The following is a 23,318-nucleotide window of genomic DNA, read 5'->3' as shown; positions in this document are numbered from 1 at the left end:
AGGTACTACTTTAAATTTAATAATACCATATTGATAAGAATTCATACGCAGTAGAGGATCAAGATCTCCATGTTGAAATCTTCATTTTCAATTTTCCCGGGATTCCGGGAATTCCCGGGAAAAGGATCGTCAGTTTTCCGATTCCTGGGAACGCTAAAATGGCCGGGAAATGGACACTCTACTCCCAACTCGACTCCCAAATCTTGACTCTAAACTTGTCTTCAAACTCGACTCTCAACTCAACTTTTGACTCTAGTCTTTATACTTTCGACTCTCCGTTGTCGACTTACGATTCTCGAATCTCTGTTCTCGATTCTTGACTCTTGATTCATAACTCTCGACTTTCGACTCTCGATATTGACCCTCGATTCTCGACCCAACTAACATGAAATTGTAAAAGAAGTTTGTGTCTTAGCCGGGATTACCCGACCGGAAATTCTCGAGAATTAAAAAATTGAGAATTTCCGAATCCCGCGAAACGCTTAAAAAATCCCTGGAATTTACGAAGCCGATGAAAAGTGTCAAATTACTTAAAATTTAACACCATCTGAATTGGAAAAATAGATCAGATTAGGCAAAAAAAAATAGTTCTACCTTGATCAGTTGTGTTAAAAATAGCAACGCACAAACTTCCAACATTGACATAATGCCATTTCTCTCATAGTTGTTATATTTTCATGAAACTTTCACACAAGCTAGATAATCTTTTAAACTCTTCATTCAATGAGTTTCGAACATATTGAGGGCACTAGAAAGAGGGATACAGCTTTTCTAGTAGGAGTAGGGAAAATTGAGATTGCCTCACAAAATTAGCTGAAACTTTGTCAAATTTAACGTTTTTATTCGAAAATTTGATGCGGAAATGTAAAAATAGTACATTCATTGAAATTTGTATCTAATTGAAGCATTCTGAAAGTGAAAAACTTCCAAATGAGAGAAAACAAAAACACACAAAAATAAGGAAATTACCTGTCACCCCGAAACCAACCTGATTTTCAAATCGCTTCAATTTTTGACCGCGTTGATGGATATTGATGACCACATACTAGAATATACTATTTTACATAATCTCATCAAATTTTGAGATGAAAATGTTAAGATTGACAAAGTTACAGCTAGTTGTGTGATGCATTAGGTAAGATACAGCTGAATTTCTCTTCCTTGTGCCCGCAAAATGTTCTAAACTCATTGAATGAAGAATTGATAAGTTTATCTAGCTTTTGTGAAAGTTTCATGGAACAAATTCGACTGTAAGAGAAATGGTATTCTATCAATCTTGGAAGTTTGTGCGCTGCTCTGCGTGATTTCATTCTTTTTTTCAATGCAACTGTTGCTAAGACTTAAAACTTTTTTTTTGTGAACTGGTTAATACATTGAATTTGAAAAAAAAAAATCATTCGAAAACTAAGAATTTAAGTGAAAAACGACAAGGAATCTTTAAAATCAAACAATTCCAATAAAGAAGCGCTACGAAAAGAATCTAAGTGCAAAGTTGCCGAAAAAAAATTTGTGTTTTTGTGAAAAAAAATCTGAGTTTCTGACTCTCTGACTCTACCCAAAAATTCTGTGATGGGTTTCTGTGGTGTTATTTTTATTATTTTGATTGAAAAGTCAATAAAAATAGGTTATTTTTACTTAACCAGTTAAAAGAAGAAATTTAAAACTTATATTGATATAAAAAAAAAATTTTAGAAAATATGTATGAATTTAGAAAAATCTGTGAAATCTATGAATTGTCCAAAATTCGTGTTCTGTGACATAGATTCTAAATTGAAGATTTGCTCAACATTCTGTGGAGTCAAATATTTTTCTGTGATTTCGGCAACCTTGTCTGAGTGTTCTTTTTTACAACACTCATCATTTAAAACTTCCTTTTCGCAATCTGTTGACAGTTGCAAATTTATCGGCAAATAAATGACATATTTTGAAAAAAGAAAAAAAAGGATAGTTTTCTGAACATTCATAAGATTTGATGAACAACCTTAAGTCTAGCTAACCAATGTTGATCGATAGTGAAAAATATCTCTCAATTTTCGCAGCAAGAATCAGTCAAGTTTATCGGGTAAAGTACTTAGTTTTTGGGCCTTTGATTTTATAATTGCTAATTGAATTTTTGAAGCATTAAAAAAGTTTGAAATGTGTTGCAATGCTAGGTACTACCTAAAATTCAAAAAATACCATATGCAGATAGGAATTCGTACTTATGCAGTAGAATGTTTAAATTTACATTTTCTATTTTTCCCGGGATCCCGAGACTTCGTAGGAAAAATTTCGTCAGATTTCCCGACTACCGGGAATGCTAAAATGGCCTGGGAATGGATACTCTTATGTTTTTCCAATCGATTTGATCTTTGGCATAATGCATATTTCAGCTCATTTTTGACATAGACTTTGCGCCAAGCGGCATTGAAATTTTGCAACCTTTTCTCTGGATGTGTGCTCGTCTCTTTTGACTCTCGCTTCTTAATTTCGAAATCTCTATCCTCGATCTTAAACTCTTGGCTTTTAACACATTCAGGATTCTGACAGTTCGAATGAGAGGAAAACATTGCAAATAACATTAATAGTGATTATCTATAAAATTTAAGATTACCATTTAAAAATGCTGAAGAAGTTTAAAATTTTGGAAACTTTTTTTTCAGAAAACCGAGGATGTTCTTTAGGTTTGTGATGAAATAATCTCCAAAAATAGCTGACAATTCAATTTGAACACAACTGAGGAAGCTAACCATTTGTACAAACAGATTTTTTTCTCGACAAACCTTTCGCGAGAGTACATTTATTTAGCAACCATGAATATTCGTAAATTTGCAGTCCATATTGTTTCTTCCACTCTGGTGTATTTTTTTTGGAAATCAATGTTTGATATTCGGGAGTGATTATCTTCTCGCCTTGTTTTTTTTCCTACCTACTTATTGCTTGGGAGCGAACGAAAAAAACACAAGAGCAATTACTCAAAGGTTTCTTCCTGGTCCGTCGTTCAAATCTTTTCCCATCGACACCCGGGGAGTCAAACTAAACATTATTCGAATGTGGGGAAACAAGTGTTGGTCCAGCGAAAACAAAAAAAATAACTCAAAGTTCGATGTGTTTGGTTACTTATTATATTGGTGTACGTCACTGAGGTGACGTCAATCAACGAATCCTCGCGCAGTCAGAACAATTTATTAGCGTAATTTCTGATCGTGGATGGATGGATGACTGAAATGGCTTGTCAAATCAACGAAATCAATTATCTTACTCATAAATAAAAAAAATAAATTGCAAGATGAAGAATTCTGGAGTGATGTTTTGAGCTAAAAGTCGAAACATTTAAATGTTGAGGTCATAACTTTCAATTTTGAAATCATAACTTATCAATAAAATTTTAATCATTTAGATATCAGATTCTGCTTGTGATTCTGACGCCAAGTTCAGCTATTCTATGGATGAAATTTAAAAAAAATGTTTTATTCAAAAGTTCAAATGTTTCTTATTTGTAAATGAGAAACTTAAAAATAACTGATAATTATACTATAAACATTCTGATAATTGATCAATTCCCGAGCAGACTTTGATGCCTAAATCGATAGCAAACATATGCTAAATGAGCTATTGATGCTAAAATGATAGCAAGATTTAGTTCCCGATGAAAAAATAAGGTTCCACTGAAGTATCGATATGTTAAAATTCGATGGCAAACCAATACCAAAGTAAAGCATCAATAGCAAAATGATCACTCTATAAGAAACAGATTTTACTGCGACTGCTGAGTAAGGGGTATCATTCAGGTTATATTTTTTGTTATAGTTAAGAAAAACGAAATATAAACTAGTACATATACTTTAATAGCTAAACTTGCTATCACGCCTTGAGAGTGATATTTGCTTTATTTTGCTTGACAATGAAAGCTTAATTTTCGTGCTTGGCTAGCAACGTTTTGCCAAAATTTGCCAAAACTGAGACCTTCGCTACACCTAATTTTTCGAAAGATTTAAGAGCATTATGATGTCAAATTCGGCTAATGTCGAAAAATATGTGATACCTTAAATTGACATCCATGTGCTTTTCTAGCTCTTGGGAAACGAGGTGTAGTTAGGGTTTCACATTTAGCAAAATTTGGTATCATTTTGCTTACAAAGTATGATTTGTGCTCTCACTTTTGCTGTGTACCACCTTATGTCAAGTAAAATGAGAGCAAATTTCACTCCAGGGTGTGGTGGCAAAACTTGCTATAATTTTGCCATATCAGTCTGCTCCGGCAAGCCATAAAAAATCACCTTCAACTAAAAAATTAGGTTCTTAACTACTTCAACGGGTAGTTCCGGTCAACGAACGTGGCCATGGTTATCAATCACTCGATGATGAATAATTCAAATTCAAAGAACCTGATCGGTACTGTAAACTAGGGGTTTATCGGAAGTCTATTACGTTTCTAAAAAAAATGCCTGGACTCCAACATAGCGGCTAAATTAAGCCACTAGGCCAACGAAAGGGAAACGACAAGACTAGTTTTTTCCCCAACTAAAACGTGTTCCAACTTCCCTAAGATTGTTTTTGTTGGCTGCTCGCACATGAGGAAATAGAATAAATTAGATCGGAGCTACTTGGGTACTTACGTTATTAACATTTTGTCATGTATTGTACGCCGTTATCGATGTTGTTTCTTGTTGCTAGAAGCTCACTTAACTTTTTCGTCGTTATTCGTTGGAAACTCACACGCACCGATACCGGTCTCTTGGCCGAAGAGAATCCGGTCCAGTGAACTTGTTCCAGGACACTCACAGAACACACAGCTCAGGGTCGGTTACCCAGAGAGAGAGAGAAAACTGCTGCCGAACGTAAGGAAGTTGCGGCGCGAGGATAAAGAGTGCTTCTTGTGCTCTTCCACTTTTTTTTTGTTGATTCAAACTAAAAAAACTAAAAAACTGTCCACGTTGTCCTAAGTCCGTTGGTCCGAGGATCGTCGTCAATTGTACAGACTAAATCATAAATTCACTATTTTCTATTAATGAAAACTCACTGGCACCTTTTTCTCGTGAACTGAAAAAAGAGATTATTTTTCTTTAATTTAAATTGATCATATTGGGTTTGAAACTTCGAAACACTTTTAACTCATTGAGTTCACTGATCGAATCACTTTTTAAACACTTTCAGTTCATCAGGCGATATTCTAGGGGAAAATTGTGCGAACGTGGAACACCCTCCTGCAACACTAGTTTAACATAAAACCAAAATACCTCAGATCACAACAGTTTCTCTTCGGTGATTCTCACCCAAACGATCTTCACGGTGATCCGGTTGCACCTGTACTGGTTCGTCGATCACCGACACGTTCTTGATCACTAGCCAGTCAATGCGCTGTTGAGAACTGTTGCTGATAACTGACATTCTTCCAAATCTCAGATTTGCTTGGTGCTTGTACTTACCCTAGATACAAACAAGGTATTGCGTGAGAGAGATATCTTCAAACCGAGAGAGTATCGATTAACACTTTTGTTCTAGCTATAGAGTTCGGCAATCGTGCGTGCGTGAAAATTCGACTTATCATCGTGTGTTTACTCTCTCGTCGGCATCGAGAAACGAGAGAAACCCGACGAAGGACACTAATCACGCCATCATCGTCATCACCTTAACCACAAACAAACACACGCACACACACAGATATTCGCATCCCATTCAGAGAAGACTAGTTAATGACACTTATGATGGAAGCGATTGTGACGAGAGGGTTCTTGTTTTTCCAACTCACACCGCTGATGATCCATTGATGATGATGATGATGCCAGAATGGCAGCCGTCACACTGACTGCATACTAATCACGACGGCAAATTTGAATCTCGTTACCGAGGAGCAGCTGCCGTCGTCGCTCATTCGTTTGTTGCCTAATGCTCGTTCGCCTACTGTGAGATTCGGGTTCGGGTTCTGGTGAGTTATTTAGAATCTCTGTTTGTAATTGGAACTATTTTTAGCGTTACTCAGATTTGTTTTATTTGTTTTTATCTGTTGCGTGGAATTTTCCAGTGTGTGTTCAGCAAATGCGATTGATTTTACTAAATGAATCGATATCGGTTAGATGCAATGTTGGTACGATTAACTTTTTTCAGGTTGTCAGAAAAGTTACGCCGTCTGGTGTCATAAGTAATTTTAAAACATCAATAAAGTAGGCATAACTTTTTTTCTTTGCTTGCTATAGAGTTGTTTTTGACATTTCTGACGCAAACTCGCTGAGCGTGTACAGATGAGGCGGGACAATTAACCTCAAAAACTCTCGGTACAAAAAAAGGGGCAGCCAGTCGACGCACATGGTCGTTTTTGAGGTTAATTGTCCCGAAACTGAAAAGTGTTGGTGAAACAACCAGCATCATTTTACGAACACTACCAGTGGCAAATAGGACTATGTCGTATATTTTCATTGAAGGATCCTTAGTTGGCCGTTATGATAGAATGGTCTTTCAATCTCATGAGGAGTTTTTCCCATCCAATGGTATTCGTAAGTTTCCCGTTAGCCGGGATGCTTCAAGACGATACAGATCATTCCAGAATCATTGAGAATTCAAATATAATCTGTTTTCCGGAAGTCTCAGGAGTCCAGTCGAGAGTTTGCATAAGTTTTTCTATCAACATGAGCAAGTGTACTGAAAGTAACTTCTGAGGCTTTAACTTTTTTGAGTTCCTTTAGTAACTCTTTTGAATGTTTGAGAATCTCTAATGAATTCTTAGAGGAATTCTCATGAGTCACTTCAAGAACTCTAATGAGTCCCTTCAGGAACTCTTTTTACCTTCGTAAACTTATTTGAGTTCCTTCAGAAACTCTTCTGATTCACTTGAGGAACTCTTCTTAGCTTCATCAGGAAGTTTTTTGATTCAGCTTCCAGCGGCCTTTTAATGCAGCTTCTAAAAAATCGTAAAATGAGCGAAAAATTCTCTCTTTATCTTAACTGCACTCTTGGCATCGGTTCATATCACCTTCTCTTGATTAAGTACTATGTTTAGTACATGGTTCCGCCATGTTGCCACGCGCCGGATTCCAAGCTCGAAAAATGGCTCAATTGCTTCTTTTCTACATTTCCTACATATATCGCATCACAATGGTCACTCAAGTACCAAATTACTTATTTAAAAAATACTTGCCCGGCTTGGGGATAGAACCCCTACCTTCGTGGTGAGAATCGAACACGCTACCACATGACCACGCCTAGATATTGTTCTAGCTGAAACTAAAACTCGATGTGGTAATGTGATTTTGGAAGCACTTAATGCACTTTTTGTGACTTAACCTTCCAAAGTCGTTCGGGTCAATATGACCCGAAGCGCACATTCAAATCATCATAACTTTTCGAGAAAAAATCGCAAAAAATTGATTTTAAAAACCTCCCTGGGGAATCACGAAATACACAATCTGTAGTACCAGGCAACTTCCTGTGACCACCGGAAGTGCTCCCTCAAAAAAATCCGTAATTAGGCTGTTCGGGTCTATATGACCCGAGAGTTTGCGTATGTTCCCCTGGCCGCAAATATTGACCGATTTCGATGAATTTCAATTCATTGTATAGATAATTTATTCTAGTTTCTCAATATTGAAAAATAAAGTCGAAATATTTTACGAAATCACCAGTAGCTGATTCCGAATGAAAAAAGTCCCGAAAAAGAGCTCTTTTTAGAATGCCTATAACTTGAGACAGGTTCCAAATATTGCGCTGATTTGATAATATTTGGAATTGTCAAGAATAAATCTATCCATAGATGTATAAATCTTTGGTGGTCCAAAGGAAGTTTTGGCCGCTATCCCGGAACTTCCGGTAGAAAAAATTCTTACTTCAAAAAAGTCACCCAATTTTGGCTTTGCATTGCTGTATCTCGGTTACCAATGGATCGATTCTCTAAATTCAAATTTTAGTTTATTTTCGTTAACTTTATTATTATTTTCGTAGAACATTGTTGGTTCCTCAAAAATCTCAGTTGTTCAGTATATGGTAATGAAACTCACATCTTTTTTATCATTTTTCAAACTCCCCCTCGTGTCGGTGGGTTTACGCGATTTTGTTAGCGTGATTTCTCTAAAATTTGAACTCAAATTGGTCATTTTTTATATACCTAGAGATTCATTAGAATCTCCTCTTTCGATTGACATACATTTTGTGTGGTGTTTTGAAAATTTGTAGCAACGTTTTTCGAATTTACTGAAAGCTGCCAGATTTCAACCAGTTTGGTCCACGTTTTCAACAGGTTGGTGTACAAATCTCGCACCCCTCACGTAGCTGCGGGAGAAACAAATCCTGTAGCTCTCTTTTTGTCGCTCACCAAATCTACCACCCAACCCAGCAGCAGGAGGAACTGCCGTCTCGCCGCGTGGTTTGTTGATTGATTGTGCTGATGCTGATGCCTCTTTGCGTAGTAAATGTTATGATTTTAAAATAGAGAAAGATTATTTTTCCAAATTGAAATAAGCTTCTTGAATCTTTTTAGATATTTTATCATTAGAATTCTTCAGTGATACATTTGTTTTGAATGTTACTATGATTCTTTTCTGAATTTCCTGAATTTTAGAATTCTTCAGTGATACATTTTTTTTAATGTTATCATGATTCATTTCTTTTATTTCAAGCAGTGTCTACTGCAGGAGACACAAAATCTATGATTCAAGTAACAAATATTCTGAAATTTTAATCAGAAACTTTAATCAGAAATCGGAATTTGAATCGGAATCTGAAATTAGAATCTGAAATTTGAAATTGAATCTTAATCTGAAATCGAAATCTGAATCTGAGATCTCAATCTGAATCTGAAATCTGAATCTGAAATCGGATCTTGAAATTTAAATCTGATATCTGTATCTGAAATCTGAAATCTGCAATCTGAAATCTGTAATCTTAATCATAAATCATGGACGTGACGTTTAGAAATGTTGCCCATCCATTTAAAATATTAAATCAAAAGAGATTCAAGCAATTCCTACAACAATAAAGCATTCATTTCGTTATCAGCATCAGCACAATCAATCAACAAACCACGCGGCGAGACGGCAGTTCCTCCTGCTGCTGGGTTGGGTGGTAGATTTGGTGAGCGACAAAAAGAGAGCTACATGATTTGTTTCTCCGCAGCTACGTGAGGGGTGCGAGATTTGTACACCAACCTGTTGAAAACGTGGACCAAACTGGTTGAAATCTGGCAGCTTTCAGTAAATTCGAAAAACGTTGCTACAAATTTTCAAAACACCACACAAAATGTATGTCAATCGAAAGAGGAGATTCTAATGAATCTCTAGGTATATAAAAAGTGACCAATTTGAGTTCAAATTTTAGAGAAATCACGCTAACAAAATCGCGTAAACCCACCGACACGAGGGGGAGTTTGAAAAATGATAAAAAAGATGTGAGTTTCATTACCATATACTGAACAACTGAGATTTTTGAGGAACCAACAATGTTCTACGAAAATAATAATAAAGTTAACGAAAATAAACTAAAATTTGAATTTAGAGAATCGATCCATTGGTAACCGAGATACAGCAATGCAAAGCCAAAATTGGGTGACTTTTTTGAAGTAAGAATTTTTTCTACCGGAAGTTCCGGGATAGCGGCCAAAACTTCCTTTGGACCACCAAAGATTTATACATCTATGGATAGATTTATTCTTGACAATTCCAAATATTATCAAATCAGCGCAATATTTGGAACCTGTCTCAAGTTATAGGCATTCTAAAAAGAGCTCTTTTTCGGGACTTTTTTCATTCGGAATCAGCTACTGGTGATTTCGTAAAATATTTCGACTTTATTTTTCAATATTGAGAAACTAGAATAAATTATCTATACAATGAATTGAAATTCATCGAAATCGGTCAATATTTGCGGCCAGGAGAACGTACGTAAACTGCAGGTCAAATTTATCAAAAATAGATTTGTACGGAAACTTTGCGAACGGCTTTGGAAGGTTAATAAATCCCGTTTTGAGCACTTTTGTGCCCTTTATGTGACTTAAGTCCTTTACAAAGTATATATAAATCACTTTTGCAAAATAAGTCGCATACAACGTGCATATAAATTACTTTTGCAACTTTTAAGTTCATTAATGAGTACATAAAGTTCACTCATGGAAATTGAGCAGTTGATTCTCTTTGTCAGCCAATATGCAACTTTTAAACCCTTCATGCAAGTAAACATGTGACTTTTGGTTGCTTAGGCTAGCAAGACAAATAACAATCCGAGTACAAGGCAACTTATTTCAATTCTTGTGATCTAACGGCACTACACAAAATGATTCCGATGGAAAAGAAACTGTGTTGAAGTGAAACAAATTGGAAGTTTCATGTAGGTACTGGCATGTATGTGGCTCTAAAGATCAGAGTAAAGGTAGTCAGTCAGTAGTGAGTATCTCAAAGTTAGCGAGTAACGAAACTTCGATAAGTACCTCCCGAAATTCTTTCAAGATACTTTAAGATCTTTTTAAAGTCTCTTCAAAAACTCTTTTTTTTTCCTTTTAAGACTATTTTGAATCCTTTGAAAGACTATTCTGTGTCCAATCAGCATTCCTTTTTATTTTTTTCAGAATCCGTGCTGATTCCCTTCATTATTTTACTTGAATCTTTCAGAAACCATCGAGTGCCACTTGGTCCCTCTTTTAAGTCCCTTCAGGGATTCATTTGAGTTCCTTCATGAGCTCTTGTGACAACTTTCAAGAACTCTCTTGAGTCCATGCTCGTGTCCCGTAAAATCTTCAATTAGGACTTTTTGAAACTCTTTTGAGTCCTTTCAGGCACTTTTTTGTCCCTTCAGGAAATATTCTGAATCTCACAAGAATTTTTTTCTGCTCCTCCAGGAAATCTTTACGAGTCCCTTCAGCATTTTTTATGAGTTTCTTCAGCAACTTACAGTTCCTTCAGAAAGTTTTTCCCAGTATACATTAGTCAGCAGAGAGGTAGCTCAACTCGCCGATAGAATCGCTAAGATCTTTCTGACGATTTTGGAGGGTTACGCCATGTGCGTGCCTCGGGTGAGTGCAACCAATAATCCGGTATAGTTGCTCTAGGACACGTTCGCAGGGAAACACACGAACAATATCGGAGTCTAGCTCTCGATTTTTTCATTTCGGATGCGTTTTGCTTCGGACGCCAACCGCTCCGATTGAATGTGCCTATGTAGAATACCACAGACAAGCCCAACGAAAATATTCGTCGAGTTTTAAGTGTCGTTGAAAATTATCGTTTTATTCTACGTTCGATGACTCAATTCTCAATTTTTTCATGTTCTGTCGATTTCTGAGAGGATCGCGCGAAATAGGTTTGAGTCTCATACAAAATCTGTTTTAAGTCTCTTCAGAAACTTATTCCAAATCTCCCATTACCTCAATCGAGCGAGCCCCTTAAGGGATTTTTTTTTTGGCTTCCATCATGAAATGAGGAACTTGTCTGAGTCTTTTCTGAAGATTTGATGAGAACATTAAGAAACGCTTATGCGTGCATTCAGAAACACTTTTGAAATCATTAAGCAATTCTTCTGAGTCCATTTAGAAACTTTTTGGAGTCCCTGCGTGAACTCTTTGAATACCTTTAGAAAATTTACCAAAGCTCTCTAGCTGGTCAGTTAATATCCGTTCAATCTTATTTCGATTTTGTCCTTTTTCCCGGAACGATTTGCGCTGCTGAAAAACAGTGTCGAAATGACAGAAACAAAAAAACCGTCGTCTGGTTTCACTGGTTGAATGAAACCAACTTCAGACCGATTTTTGACACACTTGGTAATCTGGATTGATCAAAGCAATCATATTTTTCAGTTGCCTCTGCTCAAAAAATTTTCACAAGGTATTTTTCAAGGTGAGTTTGTTTAATGTAAATTATGTTAAACTGTGCTAAATCCAAAATATTTTTTTCAGGTAATCATCCAAAACTATCTTCGCCGGAGGGTCCAGTCCGGCGATTCCAGCTGGAATGTTGTTTCATCCAGGGTGTCCCTCTCCGGCATCTCTCGGAGACCGATCGCGCCTTAAATAATCGGATCTCTGGTTAGAAAATTGCGCTTACGTCGGTGGATTGATGAGCCAGACAATCCTACACCCAAAATAATTTAGAAATTATTTATACGGGATTTTTCACGTAAACTAAGCTTTTGTGGCATCACATCGCTTCTACGTATGCTTTGTAGTAACTACTGTACTTCCATATAACTGTCACATGAATTTCACGTAAAGTCTAAGTGGATGGTTTTGAATACTTTTTTTTGCTGTTTTCTCAAGCATGTGGTAGTATATTCCTATTGGAAAAGGGAATTGTTGTCAGTTAGCTAACTTGATTTTGTCTGGATGCGGCAGCTCAAGAGCATTCAGCGTCGGAAGACGAGCAGTACACCACAAAGGACTTCCTGCGGGTCTCAAACACGAGAAATACAAAACCTCGGGAGCAAGGCGGTAAGTATGACATGTTTCCTGTCGAAATTTGATTCAATTTAAACTGTGGTTTTTTCCAGTTTCGAAGAAAGCTTCAAGAAATCCGTGGAGAAGACGAGGAAGGGTCGTGAGAACAAGCCTAAGCACCAAATCGGCCCCAGATGGAAGTTTGTTTCTACTGATCCTAACAAGGTAATTTTTTATCAATTTGATGATTCTATTTTTAATTGTTAAATATTTTCCATTTTTACAGGATTCAACAAACCAACTCAATGAAAAGAAGTTCCACAATTGTGATGAAATAGTGAATTATAAGTGTAGTGACATGACAGTGTGACGAATGATAATAAAAATAATTTTTTTGACGAAATTCAATTTGTTTTCTTTTTTTTTATTACCAGAAACAGAAACAAAAAAAAAATAATAGAAAGAATCCAAATATTATTTCGATACTAAACACATTTCACAAAGCTTTCGTTTTCATAGCACGTTGAACGCATGAAAAGTTCACGTAAATTGCACATGGTGTACATAGAACAAAATTCCAATTAGGGGAGCGTTTACTTATTTTATTCGTACAAATTACGTGAAAATCAATTGGATAAAAATTATGTGGTTTTTCACGTAGCAGCAACGTGCAGATTATTTTGGGTGTACGAATTCTTTTATGGAAAATTAATAAGGCAAAGTGTTCGGATTTTTTGTCCAATTTTGGTTGAAAAACTGCCAGATATTGGTCGGAAAACTGTCAGATTTTGGTTGGAAAACAGTTGATTTTTTATTGGAGTCGACCCATTTTCTTTGACAACTCACTCGCAAAAACTTAACGTCGTCAGGAAAGTTCTGTCACCAGGGCACTGAATTGGTCGTTTGGTTCGTTTTTTTTGGTCTGTTTTCGAACCGATTCACGGGTTGATCGGACAAAATTCCAACCAATTTTGGTTCAATTTTTCGTTACGAGTAGCTTAAGAAACTGATATGAGTAGGGACATAACAAAATAATGACTAATACGTGTCTTCGAAAATGTTTTTTTTTTAAATAATCGAGCCAGTTATTTCAAAACACAAATTTTCGTTTAATTTTTTTTAAGTGAATGAAAATAATTGATTTTCACAGCAAATGCGCATTCCAAAAAGCAGCATAACGGTTTCTTAAGTTTTACCGGCCGAATAAAATTACGTGTCTAGTAATTGAAGCCATGAAATTATTCTCAAACTTGTGAAACTATAGTAAATGTCATGCTCCTTTTTGTTACAGGAATTAAGCCGTAATTAATTTTTGCTGTGTGTTTGTAGTTCAGAGCTCGCAGCCATTATCTTCAACGAAATGATCTAAGATGAGTTGGCTTATTGTGTAAGGCAAACCAAAAACTTGGGATCTACCGTGATACCTGTCAAATCGTTCAGGCAATGCTTCTGAATTACTCGTATTCCTGTTTGTTCAAACAGTGGCAAATTCGCACAGCTGATGAGGTTAAACGACTCACTTCCATCTGATTGGCACGCACAAGGCGGGTAAAACCCAAAACCACTGCATGGAAATTAAGCGTGCAAGAAACAAACGCATGAGCCCAACGTGAGCTAGTAGATCCTGCTAGGGAGATTAGCCGTCTTCGCAAGTAACCGGGTATGTAACAAAAGTTCAAAGTCTGTTGTCTGTTTGTTGAATCGCGATGGCTGTCGTCGAACTGAGCTCGGATGTCTCTGCGATGACTGATGGGGCGCGTGCTATGAATTATAGCTTTTGCAAGGTACTCACTGATTAGCTTCCCGGTTAAAGGTCAATAACGATTGTCTCTACTCTCGCGGATCTGAACTTCGCCACCGAGTGGGGTTTTCCCTGGCGCCGCCGGATCTGATTTCGATCACGGATCGTTTCAGGCTAGTTATCTAGAACTTCCCTGGAAACTTTCCACAAACTCCGTAAGGTGAGCGAGCAGTGTTTTTCGTTTCGAGTTTGAGTTAGCTGGAAATCGAAAAGCCGACCTAGAAGTTGAACGAACGGCTTCCATTAAAAGTTTCCACACGATTGGTTCTGAGGTCAGGCGAATTAATCACATTGTCTTATTTATACGATGGCCGGCCAGTTTCCGTGAAGTGACTAACGAGGCCCGTTCTTGCGTTTCGGATGACCGGTTTTCTTTAGGAGACGCCGTACCAACCTAAAGTGGCCGCCCTATTAGATTTACGGAAACTTCAATGAAGGAGGAAATGTCATCGTCCCTGTCGAATTTCAGCTCCGAAGTTACGTTTGGATGTACCATAATAGTTTGCACCTCGGAAAAATAGAAACGATCAAAGCCAAATCCCGCAAAGTCTGCATATCTTTTCAAATGCTAGCGAAATCCATGCGTTGACAACATATGTGCCCGCAGAAACGCAATAAAATAAAACATTGACCGAAAGCGGCCTCAACTCAGCGTCTCGATCCGCTCTCTCGTCATTATCGGTTGTGGACTTTCAAGATCAACCAGTGCTAGTTTTGCGTGAATGCACACGCCGGAACGCATACTCACGCGTGAACGCGAACACACACAAATCTCGGCTATCGGGTGCAACATTGTCGAAATCGCAACACATAATCGAAAGTTCACCCTCGACAAACATGACTGGGTGGGTTTGGAGAAAATAAAGAACAAGTTCTTCGACTTTTGCGATCTCGCAATGACTTAAACCCCATGATTAATGATCATGGCCCGAGTTCAGGTACCTTCACAATCTTTGCGGCTGCAGCAGACGCCATATTTACCATAACCAAACAAACATACGATATCTACAGTACATGTACACTGTGGGATGTTGCAACGAAATCTCATCGATCGCACGACCGATTCTGTGGTCTGTGAACGTGCATCGTGGCAAGAGATCAAGCAACTGGCACATTCACATATCTTGTTCTTGTGGGCAAGTTGTTACTGGTACCCGAACCGCAAGTGAAATATATCTGGAAGGTCTGTTGTGAAATTTAAACTACCGAGCACCACCGGGGGTTTATTTATCTGGTTTCGATTGGTTCGCATTGCGAGACCTCAATAACCGACCCAGGCTGGGCATCAGCGGGTATACATATTTTTTCCGTCACTGAACCACCAAAACGGGCTCTGAAACATTTCGACATTTGCAAAAAAACGAGTGTCAATCGCTTTCGTGAGGAATTCTTTCAAAAATAAATTAATAAGAGTTGAGTACAAACTTGCAACGATCGGTTTTAAAAAACTAATGGTAAAATTTTGATATAAAATTTTGTCCAAATCTTATATATAAAAATGGAGGCATTTTCTTTGTAACAACATCACGTATGAATGGTCAGTCGGAATGAAGTGAAATTTGGTATCCGAGAGTTTTTTGGGTCAGAGATGGTTTGTATAATAGTTTCAAGAATCTCACTCTTTATGAAAGGGGGGTCCCCATACAAAATTATCTCTTCACATCTTATATATAAAAATGGGAGCGTTTTCTTTGTAACACCATCACGTATAAACGGACGGTCGGAATGAAGTGAAATTTGGTATCCGAGGGTTTTTTGGGTCAGAGATGTTTTGTATAATAGTTTCAAGTATCTCACTTTTTATAAAAGGTGGTCCCAATACAAATTCAACTTTATTTGTAACGATTTCCAAAAGAATCTATTCGCGAGCACGATGCTGGTAAAACGAAGTTTACCGGGTCAGCTAGTACATCATATATTTAATGCGAAAATTTTACTCCGAATAGCTTTCCAATGCCTTAACGATGTTTGGTTTGACATCCCTCAGATTCTAAATTCAGATTCAGAATTCAGATTCAGAATTCAGATTCAGAATTCAGATTCAGAATTCAGATTCAGAATTCAGATTCAGAATTCAGATTCAGAATTCAGATTCAGAATTCAGATTCAGAATTCAGATTCAGAATTCAGATTCAGAATTCAGATTCAGAATTCAGATTCAGAATTCAGATTCAGAATTCAGATTCAGAATTCAGATTCAGAATTCAGATTCAGAATTCAGATTCAGAATTCAGATTCAGAATTCAGAATTCAGATTCAGAATTCAGATTCAGAATTCAGATTCAGAATTCAGATTCAGAATTCAGATTCAGAATTCAGATTCAGAATTCAGATTCAGAATTCAGATTCAGAATTCAGATTCAGAATTCAGATTCAGAATTCAGATTCAGAATTCAGATTCAGAATTCAGATTCAGAATTCAGATTCAGAATTCAGATTCAGAATTCAGATTCAGAATTCAGATTCAGAATTCAGATTCAGAATTCAGATTCAGAATTCAGATTCAGAATTCAGATTCAGAATTCAGATTCAGAATTCAGATTCAGAATTCAGATTCAGAATTCAGATTCAGAATTCAGATTCAGAATTCAGATTCAGAATTCAGATTCAGAATTCAGATTCAGAATTCAGATTCAGAATTCAGATTCAGAATTCAGATTCAGAATTCAGAATTCAGATTCAGAATTCAGATTCAGAATTCAGATTCAGAATTCAGATTCAGAATTCAGATTCAGAATTCAGATTCAGAATTCAGATTCAGAATTCAGATTCAGAATTCAGATTCAGAATTCAGATTCAGAATTCAGATTCAGAATTCAGATTCAGAATTCAGATTCAGAATTCAGATTCAGAATTCAGATTCAGAATTCAGATTCAGAATTCAGATTCAGAATTCAGATTCAGAATTCAGATTCAGAATTCAGATTCAGAATTCAGATTCAGAATTCAGATTCAGAATTCAGATTCAGAATTCAGATTCAGAATTCAGATTCAGAATTCAGATTCAGAATTCAGATTCAGAATTCAGATTCAGAATTCAGATTCAGAATTCAGATTCAGAATTCAGATTCAGAATTCAGATTCAGAATTCAGATTCAGAATTCAGATTCAGAATTCAGATTCAGAGTTCAGATTCAGAATTCAGATTCAGAATTCAGATTCAGAATTCAGATTCAGAATTCAGATTCAGAATTCAGATTCAGAATTCAGATTCAGAATTCAGATTCAGAATTCAGATTCAGAATTCAGATTCAGAATTCAGATTCAGAATTCAGATTCAGAATTCAGATTCAGAATTCAGATTCAGAATTCAGATTCAGAATTCAGATTCAGAATTCAGATTCAGAATTCAGATTCAGAATTCAGATTCAGAATTCAGATTCAGAATTCAGATTCAGAATTCAGATTCAGAATTCAGATTCAGAATTCAGATTCAGAATTCAGATTCAGAATTCAGATTCAGAATTCAGATTCAGAATTCAGATTCAGAATTCAGATTCAGAATTCAGATTCAGAATTCAGATTCAGAATTCAGATTCAGAATTCAGATTCAGAATTCAGATTCAGAATTCAGATTCAGAATTCAGATTCAGAATTCAGATTCAGAATTCAGATTCAGAATTCAGATTCAGAATTCAGATTCAGAATTCAGATTCAGAATTCAGATTCAGAATTCAGATTCAGAATTCAGATTCAGAATTCAGATTCAGAATTCAGATTCAGAATTCAGATTCAGAATTCAGATTCAGAATTCAGATTCAGAATTCAGATTCAGAATTCAGATTCAGAATTCAGATTCAGAGTTCAGATTCAGAGTTCAGATTCAGAATTCAGATTCAGAATTCAGATTCAGAATTCAGATTCAGAATTCAGATTCAGAATTCAGATTCAGAATTCAGATTCAGAATTCAGATTCAGAATTCAGATTCAGAATTCAGATTCAGAATTCAGATTCAGAATTCAGATTCAGAATTCAGATTCAGAATTCAGATTCAGAATTCAGATTCAGAATTCAGATTCAGAATTCAGATTCAGAATTCAGATTCAGAATTCAGATTCAGAATTCAGATTCAGAATTCAGATTCAGAATTCAGATTCAGAATTCAGATTCAGAATTCAGATTCAGAATTCAGATTCAGAATTCAGATTCAGAATTCAGATTCAGAATTCAGATTCAGAATTCAGATTCAGAATTCAGATTCAGAATTCAGATTCAGAATTCAGATTCAGAATTCAGATTCAGAATTCAGATTCAGAATTCAGATTCAGAATTCAGATTCAGAATTCAGATTCAGAATTCAGATTCAGAATTCAGATTCAGAATTCAGATTCAGAATTCAGATTCAGAATTCAGATTCAGAATTCAGATTCAGAATTCAGATTCAGAATTCAGATTCAGAATTCAGATTCAGAATTCAGATTCAGAATTCAGATTCAGAATTCAGATTCAGAATTCAGATTCAGAATTCAGATTCAGAATTCAGATTCAGGATTCAGATTCAGAATTCAGATTCAGAATTCAGATTCAGAATTCAGATTCAGAATTCAGATTCAGAATTCAGATTCAGAGTTCAGATTCAGAATTCAGATTCAGAATTCAGATTCAGAATTCAGATTCAGAATTCAGATTCAGAATTCAGATTCAGAATTCAGAATTCAGATTCAGAATTCAGATTCAGAATTCAGATTCAGAATTCAGATTCAGAATTCAGATTCAGAATTCAGATTCAGAATTCAGATTCAGAATTCAGATTCAGAATTCAGATTCAGAATTCAGATTCAGAATTCAGATTCAGAATTCAGAATTCAGATTCAGAATTCAGATTCAGAATTCAGATTCAGAATTCAGATTCAGAATTCAGATTCAGAATTCAGATTCAGAATTCAGATTCAGAATTCAGATTCAGAACTCAGATTCAGAATTCAGATACAGAATTCAGATATAGAATAATGAATAAAAATCATGAGTGCATAGTTTGAATATTTGGTTGAATAATTCAAATTACACTTAAAGTTTAAATTTATTCATTTACCTTATATAGCATCATCAATCTTAAAGTAAGATCTTCACGCATATGCTTTTTCCCTCTGCGTCGCTGTCAAGATTCATTTGTTATTCTGACTCCCACGTAATTACTATTATCAACTGAACAAATGATATTTTAATTTTCTTGTTGTGGTTATTAACATGACCGGTTAGGCAGCAACAGCAGCATCATGAATCTAGCCGTTTTCCACCATCGATTCGTGCTAAGCAAAACTGAGTGACGAGTGACCTTAATGATTGGACACAAATCGCAAAGTTCAATCTTTGAATGTTATGTTAGGGTTCCATGCAAATGTATTTTGAAATTCTGTTCATGGACAAACGATATGAACGAGTTCCAATTTCAAAACTTTACGGCAACGGAATTTCTACAACACATCTTTATGGTTGAAATTTTCAACGAAGCCGCAAAAACGCGGCTGCAAATAAATTTACTAGCCCTCATTTTAAGGAAAACGCAATCAACTTAATTTTACGAAGCGCACCGGATATGAGAGCTCGTCGAGCAATGCCGCGCACCGGTTAAAATTTTTGAAACCCTCGAACGAGACCCATTTTTTGCGGTCGTTTCGTCAGCGGCTGCGGTCGTCTTTCCGGCAGCAGAATCACACGACCGTTAAAGACCTTCGCACACACGCACACATGCGCACTCAAACAACTAGAAAATGGGGCCCACCTAGTTAGTGGTGATTTTGCTAATTTTTCAAAATCATCATAACCTACCAAGGTGGTGTTTAGTTATTATTGATTGATATTTTTTTCTACTATTCGCTTCCTATATATTGAGTGCGATTATGGTAAAAATCATGATTCAATTGACGTCAGACGTCAGTCAAGAGTCAATGAATGCTAAATAAATATCTTTAAAAATTATGTTGAATTTACTCAAAAAAAAATATCGGTAAAAACTACTCAACTGAGTTGCATGATTTGAGGAAATACATACATTAAAATGTGAAAAAATTGTTTACGACCATATTGTTCATGTAGTTAAGTACATAAAATTGCTGAACCTCATCTCATTGTACAACGTTATGCTGAAGATTTTATTGTAAATTTTCAAAAACTACTTGAAAAATACGGTTTTATCCTTTTGAAACGTTCTATAGTTGTGAAATTGCTCTTATTCGGAATTATTTCATGCAGTTATTTTCCACTGAAATTGATAAATGGCTTTATCAGATAGCGCAAACTTTTCCCTAGATCGACATTTGGAACAATTATCGTTGAAACTTTCGAGAAACTTGGTGAAACGCACATTGAGGATGAATATAAACTACTAGCTGACCCGGTGTGTTTTGCTACACCTTCTGAAAATTATTCATTATTGAAAAAAATTGAAATTTTGATTTTTTTTTATAAGCATAATTTTCATCATTTGAAAATGAGAACTGAAGCTGAAGTTACGAACTGCAATTCAAAGGTGATTTCATCTTTGTTTTTAGTGAACCTGTTCTTTAAATTTCTTATTAAAGATCTGGAATTTTTACAGTGTTTTCAGAAGTTGCATAAGTTCATTTTTTGCCAAAATGTATGTTTTATTGATATGGATTCTCCACCCTTTCTCTCTTTTAAAGTGGGGATTGTTGGTTCTCTTTCAAAGTGGGCATTGTTAGTATCTAAATAACGTCACATTTCAAATTTGGTTCCATTGGTTTGATAAGTTTTCAAGTTGTTCAAAAGTTGTTTTTGAGTTATGTTAAGATTTGTAAGAGAGCCCCCTTCTCTCCTTTCTATTTCTCTACTGAAAAAAGGAAGGGATCTCAAATGATTGTAAACATATTTCTCGTACCCAAATACTCTCCCATGTCAAATTTGGTACCATTGGCACGATCAATGTCTATTGTTTGGGAGACCCCCTCTCTCTGCTTCCTGTGAGGGGGGGGGGAGGTCTCAAATCATTATAGGAACCTTCCCAGGCCTTTAATACCGCAACCTGCCAAGTTTCACGCAAACTGGATTTGTAGTTCCTGAATCTTTAGGGAGACAGACTCACAGACTGAAATATTAGACCGCTGCCTTTTGAGTCACAAAGCATCAGTGTAAAATTTGATATGATTTGGTTGATTTCTGAGTTAGAGCAACGAGTTTCAACTTTGTATGGAAATTTGTATGGAAGAAAAAATTATTGCACATTAAATCATCCAGGAAGTTCAAATAAGCTTGAAATATAGCTGGTCTTCGATTTTTGGATTTGACTATTCTTAAACTTCAATTTTTGCTAACATGACAAGCAGCTAAGCATTTCGTGAAAAAAATTATAATCATTTCAAAACAAAAAATCTGAATTCATTGACAAGTATTTGAAAATGGGAGACTCTGCTTGCTAGAGCTTTTAATAATTTGATGAAATGATTTTGCAAAGGTTATATAAATTAATAAAGTCCCTGGCTGTGGAAAGCAGTTTTTTTGAGAATTTTTTTTCTCATTCATCGGTTACACAGCTTTTCAATAAGCAGTCAAAAACACAAAAATTAAAAAAAAAAATTTGAAAAAAAATTGTACAACATCGAATATCTTTTCTGGGGTACAAGTTAGGTTTGTGCTTTGGTGACATGAATTGTTTTGCAAAAACCAAGGAATATGTTTAACCAAACCTATTTTTTTTTGGAACTTTTCGTATATCCCTAGCGATTTTCGAGTGAACAAATTTGATTTCCCTTACAAATTTAATTGAAATAGGTTCCACAAATGTTATTACTATTTCTGGCAGCAAAAACAACCAAACAAAGTTATGAGAGTTGTAAAAATTTAAGAATTTGAAATTTCCAAAAACGCTTTCAGCGGTCTAATGTATCATACGCTTTTTAATCATACAAGTTTGGCAATCAGACGTTTTTCGGGGGTAAGGCAAACCCAAATTGCTACTCGCTAAGCGAAAATTTTCATTCAAAATTTTCCGCTTTTCTCATGTTTTTTTTTTCAAAAAATCTTCCGCAAGTTGGACAAATAATTGTAGAAAAATTTGGCCCAAAGCTTATGGTTCAGCAATCATGGCCCGACAGGCATATTTTTAAAAAAATTTAGAACTTTTCACTCTTCTATATTCAGTTTGCTTTGCTTGTTTTATGTCTAACTTCAACTCATATATCAACTTAATGATAAAAAATGGGATTATGAACAGATTTTTTTTTCTTAAAATGTAAGAAGACACTTTGCTTTAAATATTCTGCGAGACACCTGACATGACTGTTATGTTTCAGAAATGCCTTGCCAGATTGCCCGGTTTCATCCGGACTTGTCCGGATATCTCATATAAAACTTGGGAAAAGTCCTGTCCGGCCCGGTTGCCTGATTTTTTTTATTGGAAAAGCCTGCATTATGCCCGGATTTTTGTTTGTCAAATCAAACAAAAAAAATTAATGATTTCCAATCAAAATTTTTTGCGCAAAATCTGCTGAAAAGTTTTTATGAAAAAATTAAGCAAGTTTTTTTTCTGGATTTTTTATGGATAATTCCTGAGTTTTAACCTAATTTTCCCGGATAATATCCGGATTTCGGGTTGAAAATATTGAAATCCAATGCCCGGATTTTGCCAAGTTTTTATATAAAAACTTCCGGATTTGGCCGGCCATGATACGTACTGGAAAAATTCTAGCAACTTTACTTTAAACCCAGTCTGTACTCAAATTGAATTGACAAATGAAAAAATATCTACGATACAACCTTAAGTTTAGAAATGAAATGGAGTATCGTTGAAATTTTCCTAAATTGAAGAAAATTATAAATCACATGATTCCACACATTGATAGCATAAAGCAACTTAATTCAATTTTTTTTCGAGGTGCAAAGAATTGAATAGCTAATTTTGAATTATGAGGGGGCGCTGATTTCCAATATGTAATAAGTTTTTTTTTCCTATTAGCTTCTAGTCTAGACCACGAATAAGTTTTACTTCTGAAAAAAATGTAAGCCAAGTTTTGTTCTTGTCAAAAAGATGTAATCTTATCTTTTTAAATATCTAAAAATTGTGCAATTTCCTTTTTTAAGCGTTGTTTCAGACCCGAATGTAAAACAAAGGGTCTTAAAATAAAATTAAAAAGCGTTGTATTTTTGAAGCTTTAAAACTAGACAAGATCTGAATTCTTCATTGAATGAAGGGTGAAAATTGATTCATAATTTTTTTCATGTTTCATGTAGAT

General features: G+C 35.7%; 1 protein-coding gene and 1 long non-coding RNA gene across 7 annotated transcripts in view; one reads left to right on the top strand and one right to left on the bottom strand.

The window, feature by feature from the left end:
- Positions 1–23,318, bottom strand: part of LOC129757671 (ABC transporter G family member 23) — a 208,239-nt gene that overhangs the window by 39,392 nt on the left and 145,529 nt on the right. For 2 of the 6 annotated variants that reach the window (XM_055755118.1, XM_055755273.1), the window contains exon 2: positions 4,599–5,022. The exons of 2 other annotated variants lie outside the window; for them this stretch is intronic. In XM_055755118.1, coding sequence (XP_055611093.1) covers positions 4,599–4,609 — 11 coding nt within the window. In that variant the 5' untranslated portion in view covers positions 4,610–5,022. Of the gene's footprint in view, positions 1–4,598; positions 5,023–5,219; positions 5,332–23,318 lie in introns of those variants that run through there. 2 more of the 6 variants (XM_055755197.1, XM_055755351.1) reach the window with 2 other exon arrangements.
- On the top strand, positions 11,867–12,700 carry LOC129758065 (uncharacterized). The gene is made up of 3 exons (XR_008739886.1): positions 11,867–12,382; positions 12,442–12,553; positions 12,615–12,700. It is a non-coding gene; the product is annotated as an uncharacterized LOC129758065 (long non-coding RNA).

This window comes from Uranotaenia lowii, chromosome 1, assembly GCF_029784155.1.
Source record: "Uranotaenia lowii strain MFRU-FL chromosome 1, ASM2978415v1, whole genome shotgun sequence".
NCBI lineage: Eukaryota > Metazoa > Arthropoda > Insecta > Diptera > Culicidae > Uranotaenia > Uranotaenia lowii.
The sequence above is the reverse complement of the archived record's forward strand: the minus strand, read 5'-3'. Positions and strand labels throughout refer to the sequence as shown.